At 40.0% G+C, this 14,020-nt stretch overlaps 1 protein-coding gene across 3 annotated transcripts in view; it reads right to left on the bottom strand.

Annotated features, from left to right (window-relative positions):
* Positions 1–7,824: 7,824 nt before the first annotated feature.
* The window catches only part of sema3fb (sema domain, immunoglobulin domain (Ig), short basic domain, secreted, (semaphorin) 3Fb), a 252,503-nt gene continuing 246,307 nt past the window's right edge, over positions 7,825–14,020 (bottom strand). For all 3 annotated transcript variants that reach the window (XM_060835403.1, XM_060835405.1, XM_060835404.1), the window contains one exon: positions 7,825–10,225. In XM_060835403.1, coding sequence (XP_060691386.1) covers positions 9,782–10,225 — 444 coding nt within the window. In that variant the 3' untranslated portion in view covers positions 7,825–9,781. The remainder of the gene's footprint in view (positions 10,226–14,020) is intronic.

The following is a 14,020-nucleotide window of genomic DNA, read 5'->3' as shown; positions in this document are numbered from 1 at the left end:
AAACATTTTTTCACCCTCCTTCTGTTCTGAAACTGAGTCATATTGACATCAAAGCATTAACTCTGTTTCTCATTCCCCAAATGCTGCCAGACCTGCTGAGTTTCTCCCTGTATTATTCCAATGCTTTTAACATATTTATTTATCATGTATTTGAAAACCGGGATAGCAGACTTGTTACCTGGTTCTGACTTCCAAACTGCTGCATATAAGGAACACCTGGTAGTTCTACCACTGCCTGAATTAGTTGGCAGTGGATGTGTTCTATGTCAAGGTGGTAACTCAATATTAAAAATCATAAGAAAATTCGGAATAGCTCTTCATTAATTGTAATAGCGTTGAGGAATAGCATTATTGACAAAGAATATGGTTAGTAATTATACAGGTTTAATTATATTTTAGCATGTTGTTGCACTTCATACAATTTTAAGGTTATTATGTTTTAGGACTATATCTTTTGATTTATGAAATTATTATATTGTGGCTTTAAACATAGGGTAGATGAAAGAGCCTGTGCAACCTGCTGATTTCTACCTTCGGGCATAAACTTGGTTAGTTTAATTAATGGAAATCAGAGGGACTCAGATTGTTTCATTGCAAGAAAGGTGAAAGGTATTAATATATGGAATCCCACAGCGTACTGTGAATAGACTCTAAAGATATCAAGTTGTAAACAATAGTGCTGTGAACTATTCATTTACTTTTAAGTTCTGAAGGAGTTTGGATAAAATGTAACTAATCAGCATTTCTACATAAATACAAACATAATGCATTTTCGGTTGCCATGGGTAACAAGGTTGAAGAAACAATTTTGAAATCAAGTTACAGGCTTCCCTATGAATCCAGGAATAATCACAGAGAAACACCAGTTGCTGAAGCTAATAGCGAGGTATAGAACAAAAGATGGAAATATCCGGGCATTTACTTCAAGCTGAAAAATATCCTGATTCTATTGTTCACTATGTAAAATACAAGCGTCATCTCAGTTAGAGTGAAGACTGGGACTGTGAGGATAAGAAGAGGACAGCAGATTTGTTTTAGCATGCAGCTCGAGGAAGAAGTCAGCAGTGTAACCATCATTGTGACAGATCACTCTGGGATTGAAAGTTATTTAAATGGGAAAATAAAAAAGAAGAAACTCTTTGTAAATGTGTATGAACAGTTTGCAGTAGGAATTATAATTCTATGAAGAGTATAATATGTGACAAGTAAAAAAAACTACTTGCTTCTATAGTTTAGATGCAAGATGACTACAAAAGAAAATAGTGTTTGGTCAATTCTGTTTTTAATCATTTAGTGCAGTAAAAGTTTCAAAACATGAAGGTTTGACATGTTCTTCTATTCGTTGTTAATTTGAAGCTTGAATTTCTTATCAGTGTTTATTGGTCTTGATGGAGACCATAACATTTATTCAAGTTTGTTGTTGACCTGGATGTCACATTTGAGTGGGAAAGGGTTTCCTTTGACTTATTATAATGAAATGTGTAAATATATCAGAACATCAATAGACCATTCAGCCCTAATTCCATTCTGCCATTCAATAGTATCGTGGTTGATCAATAACTTGATTCTGATTACCCAGTTGTTACAAAACAATTAACTTTATTTTCATGATTCAAATGCATTAAGGGTTAAAAAACAATTAGTTTTGTAACCCTTAATGCCGTTGAATCATGAAAATAAAATTGAGTTTTAAAGGTTATAATTTGCACCTCAGCCTCAACAGATTTGTTTATGGAAAGATTTTCAGGTTTTTGGATACTAACTCTTCTTTGCATGATAAATTTTTCAATGGCATTGCTCATAAATGTCCAAGCTCTAATTTTGATGCCTTGTCCCCTTGTTTTTCTAACCATAAGAAATAGTTTATCCCTATCTATCCTATCAAATCCTTTAATCATCTTAAAATCTCAATTAGTTCATTCCTTAATCTTCAAAGAAATGTTAGTTATTGTTTTCTTTTCACTCCTTGTAATATGTGAATTGTCATAACAAGTTGCAAATTGCATGTATCTCAGCTATTCTTTGCTGTTTTGGGAGGGGCAACTTAAACTGTGAATAGATTGGGTTGGATATGCCACTGAGTATGTTTGATATGTGTTGCTTTTGATGTCGTTGGAAGCAATGGAAGGTACTAAAGATGTTACTAAAGATGTTTTTGTGCTCTGACAATTGCATTTTGCATCTTGCCATTTCATTTTCAATCATATGTTTTCTGTTTCAACAGTTAGTCATTTTGCATATGTTATCTGTGGAGTGTTGGGTCTTTTAAAACAAAAAATGGTTTTCATTCCTCTCCCTATGTTGAACTTGGCAAAGCTGCACAGTGTTTCTTTAGAGATAGATTACTGTAGCTCAGTTTGTCATTATTTGTGCTTGTTATTTACCTGACCAACCCCCCCTCAAAATATATTAAGAAGAAAGACTAGATCCTAACTTTTTCTTATTTTAAAGGCAGGTTCAAGGTGTTGTGTTCCAGATGCAATTCGATTGGTCAAACTACCAGGTTTGAAGCAGAACACACTTTATTCATATACTATAATTAAAATACAGACAAAATGAAAAAACAGAATTTGCTTAACTGCAACTCTATTGAAATGTTTAACAAATTAATATATATTAACTGTTACTAATTAACTGTTCTAATACGGTAAATTGCATGTATATCAGTGGTCCCGATTTGACCCTTCACCTAGTTTTCTGGACCAGAAAAGATGAGCAGACAACCTCAGCCAGAATTCTGACATGATATTGATTATCTCCATTACCCTCACCTTATTCCCATTTGTTAGCCTGCCATTAGTTGGACAATTTGGATATTGTTTGTCTCCATATCTCCGGTGATATAGTTCTGTTTTGTACATACCAAAATGCTTCTTAATGTTGGAATTAATACTAACAGGACCGAATTGCCACAAGATAGCACATTAGTTCTCTGATGCTGTCAGTCTTTTGGCATTGTGTGGTTTAGTGCTTTTCTGAAATAGTTTTCTTGTCTGCTGTCAAAACATGTCATTACATTTTTTTTTGTTCCAAATCCCACATCCATTGATAATTCTATATGCGAGGCTGCTGTCTCAAATATCTTTCAATACCCTGGGCTATTTCAGACATAATGAAAGCTCATATTCAAAACCATCTGGCTTGCAATGCACCATACAAGATCTAATGTGAAATGAGTAATCAAAGTGGAATGTGTTCCACAGGTATTGAATTAGTTGGCTGTTCAATTTGAATTGTTGCATTTTCCTACATTTTGGAGTTATTTTGAAGCAGTCCAACTTACACTCACACTGCTACATACTGAAATTCTGGATGCCTAAGGTGGGTTTCTCCGTGCTGGTTTCATTATGAAGCCCTCATCAACTTGTCTTGTGCAATCTCAGTTCATCTTCTCCTACTTACTTGAGTTGGACCTTTCAGCAGGTTAGCTTAGAAATCAATTTATTTGGGAGTAGCCGGGGCTGTTTCCCCTTCAGTGTAAGAGAGACTGGGGCCTCAGTTAACGGAAGATTATATTAAATCAGCATAAAGGTACAGAAAGTGGCCATTTAACCCATTGCATCTGTGCTGGCTGTCTGTGCTGGATTTGAATACAGAAGTAGGATATAATGATTTGAGTATAGGAGTAGGAGTGTCTTGCTGCAGTTGTACAGGGTGTCGGTGAGGCACACCTTGAGTATTGTGCTCGGTTTTGGTCTCCTAGTCTGAGGGAGTCCAGGAAGATTCGCTAGACTGATTCCCACATTGGCAGGACTGACATATGATGAAAGACTGAATTGAACAGGCTTGTACTTGCTGGAATTTAGAAGAATGAGGTGGGGGGAGGGTGGGGGGTCTCATAAAAACATGCAAAATCCTGATGGGACTAACAGACAGGAAGAATGTTCCCAATGTTGAGGAAGTTCAGAACCGGGGGTCACAGTCTAAGAATAAGGGGTAAGTCATTCAGGACTGGGAGGAGGAAGAATGTTTTCACTCAGAGAGTTGTGAACCTATGGAATTCTCTACCACAGAAGGCTGTTCAGGGCAGTTTGTTAGGTATATTCAAGAGGGAGCTGGATGTGGCCCTTGGGTCTATAGGGATCAAGGGGTATGGAGAGAAAGAGGGCGTGGGATACTGAGATTGCATGATCAACATGATGGTGCAGGATTAAAGGGCCGAATGGCCTACTCTGGCAGCTATTTTCTCTGTTTCTTAAGGACCAATTCAGGTATTGCCACTCACCCGCCCTCTCCCCACATTCCTGCACATTCCCCCTTTTCAAATATTTTCAATATTTAGAAAATGTGGAAAAATCTGTTGTGCAATAGGAAGTCACTCATCCCATCACATCAGGGCTGGCTGAAAGAGAAACCACCTGAGCCCAAGGTCATTTTCAGCACATAGTCCTTGTCCCTAGAGGTCACAAAATTTCCAATGCATATTGGGGCAAGTCACTTAAGAGTAAGGTGAGGGGCGATGTGCTTCACATAGAGGGGAAGAGAATGCTCTACCTCAGAGGGCTGTGGAAGGTCGGTCATTTTGTTCAAGGTACAGATCATAAGATTTCTAGATATCAATGACAGTAAGGGATACAGGGATAATATGGGAGAAAATAGCATTGAGTTAGATGATCTGCCATGTCCTGGAATGGTGGAGCAGGTGCAAGAGGTTGATGACCTCCATATACCCCTTTCTGGGACATTTTTTAAATGAGCTAAAAGTTTTGTGAACGTGAATCCAGATGTTGAGGTTTCAGCAACCAGTCTTGAATCAAATTGGATATTGTGGCTGTAATACTGGGTGGAATAAATTTGTTGGTTTTGAACCATGCTGGAGATTTTGTCTTATGCACTGGGTAGTGCTTTTCAGAGATTGCCTTTTCTGATACTCTCAGTTTCTGAATCAACTGTGCTACTTGTGTTTCCATGAACAATAGGCATCTTTGGTTACCTGAAGTAAAATTCACTATTCTGTTACTGTTTCATGGTTTACTGATTCTACCATATGAGCTGCAATATGTTTCATTTGGTACATTTGGTAACTGGTAATGTGTACACATTTGGTAATGTGTACACTTTGGCAGGAAGGATAGAAAAGCAAAATGTTATTTAAATGGAGAGACTGCAGAATGTTGCAATTCGATGGATCTTAGGGGAGGTGGTGGCTTTGTGGTATTGCCATTGGACTCGTAACCCCAAGTCCAAGGCTAATGTTCTGAAGTTTGAGGCATATTGAATTTTGAATCCATTCACTAATATCTGGAATTGAAAGCTAGTCTAATGATGACCATGAAACTAATGCTGTAAACACTCCTTTAAGGTGCATGGTCACTCTGAGAGTTCCTCTGAGGTTCTGTTGGCACACATCAAGTGCGTGTACCAACACACAAAAAAAATGAGAGGAAGCATTAATTGTAAAAACCCATCTGGTTCACCAATGTCCTTTTGGCAAGGAAACTTCCTGGTCTTGTCTACATGTGACTCCAGTCTCTCAGCAATATACTTGACTGTTAACTGCTAATGAAATGATCTAGCATGCTACTCAGCTTAAGGGCAATTGGAAACCTAACAAATCCTGGCCTAGCCAGTGACAAAATTAGAGTGGTGCTGGAAAAGCACAGCAAGTCAGGCAGCATCCGAGGAAAGGAAAATCTACGTTTCCTGATGAAGGGCTTTTGCCCAAAAGGTTTCGGATGCTGCCTGACCTGCTGTGCTTTTCCAGCACCACTCTAATTTTGATTCTAATTTCCAGCATCTGCAGTACCCACTTCTGTCTAACCAGTGACACCCACATCTGATGAAAATAAAATGTGTGCCCTTGTACCTGATTTGCAAACATTAACAGGATGATTCAGCAAAAAGAAAAGTAAATGGAAAGTTTGTCTTACTTGCAAGTGGGAAGAATATAAGAGAAGGGAAATATTGCTGCAGATAGACAGGACATATGTAAGAATGCACCGAGACTAATGTGTATAATTCTGACCTCCTTACTAAAGAAAGGATATATCTGCATTGGAAACAGTTCAGAGTTAACTTACTGTGCTGATTTCTGTGAATGAAGGTTATTTTTAATGAGGGTAGTTTAAACACGTTAGACCTATATACATCGGAACTTAGGAGAATGAAAGGTGCTCTTATTAAAACACATAAGAGGGAACTTGACAGGGTGAATGCTGAGGGGATGTTACCCCACATAGGGGACACGGTGGCTCAGTGGTTAGCACTGCTGCCTCACAGCGCCAGGGACCCGGGTTTGATTCCAGCCTTGGGTGACTGTCTGTGCGGAGTTTGCACCTTCTCCCTGTGTTTGCATGGGTTTCCTCCTGGTATTCTGGTTTCCTCCCAAAACCCAAAGATGTGCAGGTCAGGTGAATTGGCTATGCTGAATTGCCCATAGTGTTCATGGATGTGTAGGTTAGGTGGATTTGTTAGGGGTAAATGTAGAGTAATAGGGTCGGGGAATGGGTCTGGTTGGGTTGCTCTTCAGAGGGTCAGTGTGGATTTGTTGGGCCAATTGGGCTTTTGCCACACTACAGGGATTCTATATTCAGAACCACTGGCACAATTTAGAAATAATTAGATATTAGATCTCCTAATTAGATATGATATGAGAAGGAATTCCTTCTCTCAGAGGGTAGTGTTTTGAATTATGTTCCCTCAAGAGCAGTGAAAACTGGGCCTTTGAATACACTCAAAGTTGAATATAGCAGAGTCAGATTTTTGATCTTCAAGAGAGTTGAGTTTTATGGAGGGAGGGACAGTCGGGCAAGTGGGATCAAACATACAATAAGATCAGCCACCATCTTATTGAATAGAAGCCAGGCTCAGGGGCTAAAATTGCTTATTTCTTATGATATCCTGTTCTGATCTACAGAGCATATGATTTCCAAATGTTATTACAGAGCTTCCCCAATGGTAGCTATTTGGTAACTGTGTAGTGGAGTGTGGTCCACAATAGTTCAATACATCTCAAGTCGATGCTGGTAAATGTGTTGAAACTTCAGATTTCAGAGGATTCTGAAATGGGGCTACTACTGGCCTTAACATCTTTACAACTGGTGCATTATCTCTATAGTGTCCAAAAGATGTACATATTGAAAAGGTGGCAGAGAGAAAATATCAAGTTTCTTGTAATGGTGAACATTGCAGCCAAAGTGGTGTTGGGACATTGCATTAGATTCTGTGTCCCTAGACTTGGGAGAGGAGAAAACCATATTGGTTGGCTTTTCTCCTGGTACACATGACAACCAATATCAACTATGGGATTTAGCCCCAAAATAATGGAGGACCATTATTCTGGCTAAGTGAAGGAGGAACGTCTTCTCCTAAAGAGTTGTGAAATTTGTGGAATTCCTTGCCCAGTGAAGCAGTTGAGGCTACCTTGTTGAATGTTTTTAAGGTAAAGGTAGATTTTTGAACAGTAAAGGAATTAAGGTTATGGTGAGTGGGCAGGTAAGTGGAGCTGAGTCCATGAAAAAGATCAGCTATTAAATGGCAGAACAGGCTCAATGGCCTACTCCTGCTCCTGTTTCTTATGTTTTTATGTTCTTATGTAAGGGCATTGCTCTAGGCTTTCTGCCCACAGTCATAAAGCTTGCTCCTACTCCCTGTAGACTTGCAAAAATGGCTACTTGGGTGATGGTTCATATAAAGGGGTTCGGCATTTGTGTAAATGTACATCAGTAGAAAACGCCCTTGTCTTAAGGTTTGGAGGGGTATATTTTTGGTCGGGAATCCCTGAATCGACAGACAGATGGTGAGAAACACCAGTGGTCCATATTGCTGAGATCTGGCCAACTCACCTGCTTTAAAACACAATAATTGGAGTCCTGAAACACAGTGTACATTAAAGAGATGAGCCAGTGTTTATTTGGTTTGATTTCATCCACAGGATCTCTGTGTTCTTTCACTCCAGTAACTGCATTGTGTTGTGTCAGCTGCACAGAACATAAATGACAAGTACACGCAAGAACTTTTCTTATTTAGATTTACAACTATTTACATATGACAGAATATATGTTCACTGACGTTTGAGCCAAGTTTAATAAAGTTATTAAAAATAAACTTGCTTCCTTTAAAAAAAAACAAACATGAGAAGCCAAGTTAAGTGACATCACAGAATATATTATATACCATTACTGTAGAATGCCCTATTGGAAGGAATTGTTTTTGTGCATTTTCCAGCACACAATTTAGATTTTTTTTTCAATATTCTTTTAATAAAAGTAACAGCAACAACAACAAAAAGTCTTTTTTTTTCTTAAAAAACACGACTTTAACAAATTATACAACCTTTTCTTCCAAAGCTATTTAATTTATAAGGATAAAAATAAAAAAAAACGAAAAGCAGTCTGAGGGGTCGACCACATTAACTATTAATGCATTCTAATATAAAATACAATGCAAGTTTAAAAAAAATCTACAGATGAGACTGAGTAATTGTTAAAGGAGATCCCTATTCATCTGAATTGAGGTGTAAATCTTAACACTATAAAGCCTGTACACTTGCTGGTGTTGTCTCTCAGGTATCTCCTATGCTGTTGTTTAGAAGTTTGTATTGCATTCCATAACTTATGAAGGATTTTGTCAACTAGAAAATAGAGTTAAGAAGAGGATCAGAGGACGATGCAGTTCAACAACGACTAAGGCAAGAGTGCGATGGAGGGCATTCACACTTTACCTGAAGTAATCTAGCACGAACTCTATACATGACAAGAAGGAGTAAGGAGCAAACATTTTGCAACTGAATACCTTTGTCTTCTTCTGGGAGGTCTCTGTGGCACCCCGTATCCCATTCAGTTAGCCACTTGAACAAATGTTATGTTGTCATGGAGACAGCAAGTTCAGCTTCACTCAAAAGGCCCCTGGCGTTCTGATAGACTTCTGTTGTAACTTCAATGAGGATGGTGCAGAGGACTAGGAACAATTGTGGTACCTCCAACCATAAGGGTGGAGCTCTCTGTCTTTCCCAAATAAGGCAGCAATGTTAGGAATGGATAAAGGAGCAATGGTGGTGGTGTTGATGAATTGTTGGGAATGGCTGCAATTGGGGAGGCCTGGAGTTCTTATGGTCTGAGCATGAACCAAAGGCTGGTATAATGGATAGGACCTGGCATAACTGATCTCTCTGAAAGGATTCAGGATTGGTGCGAGGTCTGAATAACTTAAAGTTTTTTTTCTTAAAGGTGGTGGATTATCTTGTTGATCCTTTTACAATGAGGCGATTTGAAAGATGTTTTGGGGGGAGGGAGGAGTGGGGGCAATACCCTGCATCTGAGAAGGACAACATATCCAAAATGTGTCTTTTGTGACATTCTGCTTATAATGTGGTATGTCTTCTGACACCATAAAAGGCAGATCCATCCTATTACTTAAACAAACACAGAGAATGCTGGAGAAACTCAGCAAGTCTGGCAGCATCTCTGGAGAGAGAAACAAAGTTAACATTTCAAGTTCAGTACAACTCTTCCTCCATCCCCTTACTTAATTGGACATGGACTTTCATCTCCAAAATAATTGTTCCCCAGTTGCCACCATCTTGAAGCAGAAAAAGAAACATTAACTGAGAGTTGCAGTGCTAAGTGTACAACTGTCATCCTTTACAACCCTTAAGGTTATGTAGCAATTCAGGGGAATACAGTTCCCCCTTAAGTACCTATGTATCATACATAATGTCATGGAGACTTTGTTGTAAGTACAAGGAAGTTGAATTATCATACTATGTACAGCCTACAATAAATACTGTCTGTTGTAAGGGAAGTTATACTTTATATTAAAGAAATTCTATGATCTCGGAGCTTCATGTCTGTTGGAGGGGGGCTGAATGGTGATTTCTGCGGTTTCGTGGCTTTTTCTGTTCTCTGATGGGCTTTACTTTGAGCTGCTTGTTCAAGTTCTCTTTCAGGATGTTGGCTGGCCGCTGCCAGTAATCCTCACAGTACTGGTTGATGAGGCCCATTTCCGGTTGGCTAAGCAACTGCAGCAAGTCCTTGTACTCTGGCTTCGGGGTCCGGGGGGTACCTGGGTTACCCGCCTGCAGGTTGGCCACACCCGGTGAGGGCACCACTTGCGAGAGCACCACGTGCACCGTCTCATTGTTCAGGACCCTCAGGTGCACCCGTGCCAATGCGTGCTTGAAGTTGTTCTCGGTGGAGGTGCACTGGTACACCCCAGCGTCCGTCATCTGGAGGGATCGCAGGAGAAGACCTTGATCTGTCTTGAGGATCCGCTCGTCTGCTTTAATCTGGAGAACAGATGGGGGGAGAGAAAGAAACCACAGTGTAAATGGCGCCTTATTTATCCCCGTCGCTATAAATCTCCACATCTCACCACGAGTACTTTGTTGAAAAATACAGAACCCAAGTCGAAATAAAAGCAAAATACTATTCAAGCTGAAAATCTGACATTTAAAAAAAACAGAAACTGTTGGAGACACTTAACGGATCAGAGAAAGGAGTTAATGTTTTGTGTCAAATGTCAGTCTAAGCATATACAAGATAGGCTGTTTAGGACTGAGATGAGGAGAAATGTCTTCACCCAGAGATTGGTGAGCCCATGGAATTCTCTGTCATAGAAAATGGTGCAAGAGTAGGCCATTTGGCCCTTTGAGCCTGCAAGTAACAGAATAAAAACTGGAAAACTGGAGATGCTGGAAATCAGAAATCAGAGATTGCTGGAAGATCTCAGCAGGTCTGGTAGCAGTTCTGAGGAAGGGTCACCGAACCCCGGAAAGTTAACTCTGATCTCTCTCCACAGATGCTGTTGAGTCTTTCTGTTTTTGTCTCTGTCACAGAAAGTGGTTCAGGTCAGAACATTGAATATTTTCAAGAAGGAATTATATGTAGTTCTTAGAGTAAAGAGGGAACAGGGTACTGAGTGGAATGATCACTGTATCACATTCACTGGCAGAGCAGGGTCAAGGGGCTGAGTAGCCTGCCCCCTGTTCCCATTTGCTATGACTTCTTCAAGTTCAATATAGCCTCAACCAATCTGAGAGCATTGGTTATTGAAATTATTCCACTTTTGTTTTAACTTGAAAATACTTATTAAATGGATGCCTTGTACATTACTATTGAGACTCAGTCTCTGGGTCAGACAAGGTAAGGGATATTATTCCATTGTCTTGTTGGTCCTAAACAGAACTCAAGACAATAGCACACAGTTCCACATGACTCAACTTTCCAAAGCAGAAAGCAGCCCAGTGTTTTGTGGAACTGTTAACCATCCTCAATACATCTGCATCAAAGAATGTGTCTGATTCACTCTGAACAGTAGCTTTAAAAAACAGCCTGGTCCAAAATCTCCAATGAATAAACTACACTTTGATCACCCAGTGATAGAGGTTTGGGCTGAATTGACCCACACACATGAAGCACCACACAATTGATTGCTTGGTTACAAGGAATCTGAGGCAGACAGGATGTGTGACACATTCACTGAGCCACTGAACACATATAATGTACAAGCTCTGTTAAATTGTGAAACTCTGCTTGTTATGGACCCAGCAGGGAGCTGTGAGGTTACGAATTGGCTGCTCCCAATTATAGTGCTTCTACAGATAGCACCATTTTGAGTTTTAGTGCCTCTTCAGATATCTAATAATAGCACCTGCTCAGATAGTGCCAGATCCAATTAGAATTCCCCTTCAGATAGTACCACTCCCGCTCATAGGTCTACTTCAGAGAGAATACTTCCAATGAGAGTGCCACTTCAGACAGCACCACTTTATACTCTTTGAAACAAAGGCATGCCCAATTATACAGCCCTTCAGGCAGTACCATTACCAATTAGCAATAAGTCCAGCTATAATCATCCTTTTCCATTCTTTCACTGATGTGGTGTTACTGGCAAAGACAAGCTCTTGACTGAATGGTACGAAGGAAGTGCTGGCGTTGGAGGGCTGTCCAGAGGAGATTTACAAGAATGATCCCAGAATTGAAGGGCTTCTCATATGAGGAGCGGTTGAGGACTCTGGGTCTGCACTCAATGGAGTTTAGAAGGATGAGGGGAAAGCTGATTGAAACTTACAGAACACTGAGAGGCCTAGAATAGGTGAAGATGTTTCCATTAGTAGGAGAGACTAGAGTCTGAGGGTACAGTGTTAGAAGTGAAGGGTCAGACCCTTTAGACCAGAGATGAGGAGGAATTTCTTCAGCCAGAGGGTGGTGAATCTGTGGAACTCATTGCTACAGAAGGCTGTGGAGGCCAAGTCAATGAGTGTCTTTGAGGCGGCGATAGATAGATTCTTGATGAATAAGGGGATCAGGGGTTAGAGGAAAAGGTAGGAGAATGGAGTTGAGAAACATATCAGCCATTATTGAATGGTGGAACAGACTCAATGGGCTGAGTGGCCTAATTCTGCTGTTATATCTTATAGTCTTGTTGTCCAATTCAGAAAACAGTTGAGAGTTTACCACATTGCTGCGAATCTAGAGTCACCCATAGGCTGGACTGGTAAGGTCAGCAGATATCCTTCCCTAAAGGGCATGAGTGAACCAAACAGTATTTTTAAACAGTAGTTTCATGGTCACAATTTCTGAGACTGGCTTCCAGACTAAGTTCACTTCATTTGAATTCCTCAGCTGATGGGTTGGGATTTGAACTCACATCTCTGAGATTCATTGTCCAAACCTTTGTAATGTATCCACCATGTTACCATACCATTAATTAGCCATCCCAGCTTAAGTATGTCTTTGCATAGCATCACAATCACCAACTTATTGCTCAAGACAAAAGACATATCATGAGGAAATATCCTTAGTTTTGTTCTCTGTAGCAGGGTAATGGATTCACAAAATTACCAAATTGTTACATCACAGAGGGGATGATTCAGCCTGCTGTGCTTTTACTAGCTCTCCAAGTGAGGATCTCGCCTAGTGCCACTCTGCTTTCTTCCCATAACTCTGCACATTCTTCCTTTTCAAATGACCATCTAATTCCCCCCACAAAGTCTTGACTTAACCTCCCCCCAACTATACTCTCAAACAGTGCATTTCAGAGCCTAACCGCTCGCTGTGTGAATAAAGCATTTCCTTATCTCACTTCTGATCTTTTTTGTTAAATATCTTATATCTGTATTTCATTTCACAAGGTGGAAACATTCTCCCCCTCTTCACTCTGCCCAGGTATTTCATGAATTTGAACATTTCTATTCGCATTCTCCTCTCCAAAGAAAACAGTTTTTTTTCAAGTTGTATTTATAATTGAAATGCCTCATGTCTGGAATCATTCTTGTAACCTCTTCTGCATTCTATCCAATGCCTTCACATCTTTCCTAAAGTGTGGTGGACAGAGCAGGAGCTATACTCCAGCTGGGACCAAACTGGTGTCTTTAATAATTTCAAAACAACTTCTTTACTCTCATACGCCCTGCCCCTATTATTAAAAGCTAGGATACTGCATGTTTTATTAACTCTGTTCTCAACCTGATACCCACCTTTAATGAGTTATGTACCTATACTCCCTCTGCACCTGAATCCCCTTCAGAGCTGTTGCCTTGATTTTATATTGTTCTTCCTACCGAAATGAATCACCTCACATTTCTCTGCATTGAACTTCATCTGCTACCTGTCCTCACTTCCCCCAATTTGTCAAGATCCTTCTACACCAGCCTCTCCACAGTTTCCAATGTTTCCAAAATTGTGCCCTCTACATTAAAGTATAGATTATTCACATCGGGAAATACAATGGTCCCAACAATGACTTTGGGGAATCCTCTATACACCTTCCCCCCGCCAGCCTGAAAAACATGCATTTACCATTACTCTCGGTTTCCCATCCCTCAACCATCAAGTTCTCCTGCTCGGGTCTATGTGGTATCATCATACTGGGTGGTGTTTAGAGCATTCCTGTACATTAACCTTTGCAAACATATCGACAATAAATACCTCCACCTTAACAATATTAAACTATTCTAGCGACAGCATTTCCTCCTTAACCATCATGGTTTAGGAACCATCTTCTTCCTCCAAGGCAGAATTGTTTGATATTTCAGACATGCTCTCTTCCTCCATGTGTAAATCCCCTTTTAGGTAACTCC

Source organism: Hemiscyllium ocellatum, chromosome 14 (genome assembly GCF_020745735.1).
Source record: "Hemiscyllium ocellatum isolate sHemOce1 chromosome 14, sHemOce1.pat.X.cur, whole genome shotgun sequence".
Taxonomy (NCBI): Eukaryota; Metazoa; Chordata; class Chondrichthyes; order Orectolobiformes; family Hemiscylliidae; genus Hemiscyllium; species Hemiscyllium ocellatum.
Note: the sequence above shows the minus strand (reverse complement) of the source record. Positions and strands in the feature narration are given on the sequence as shown.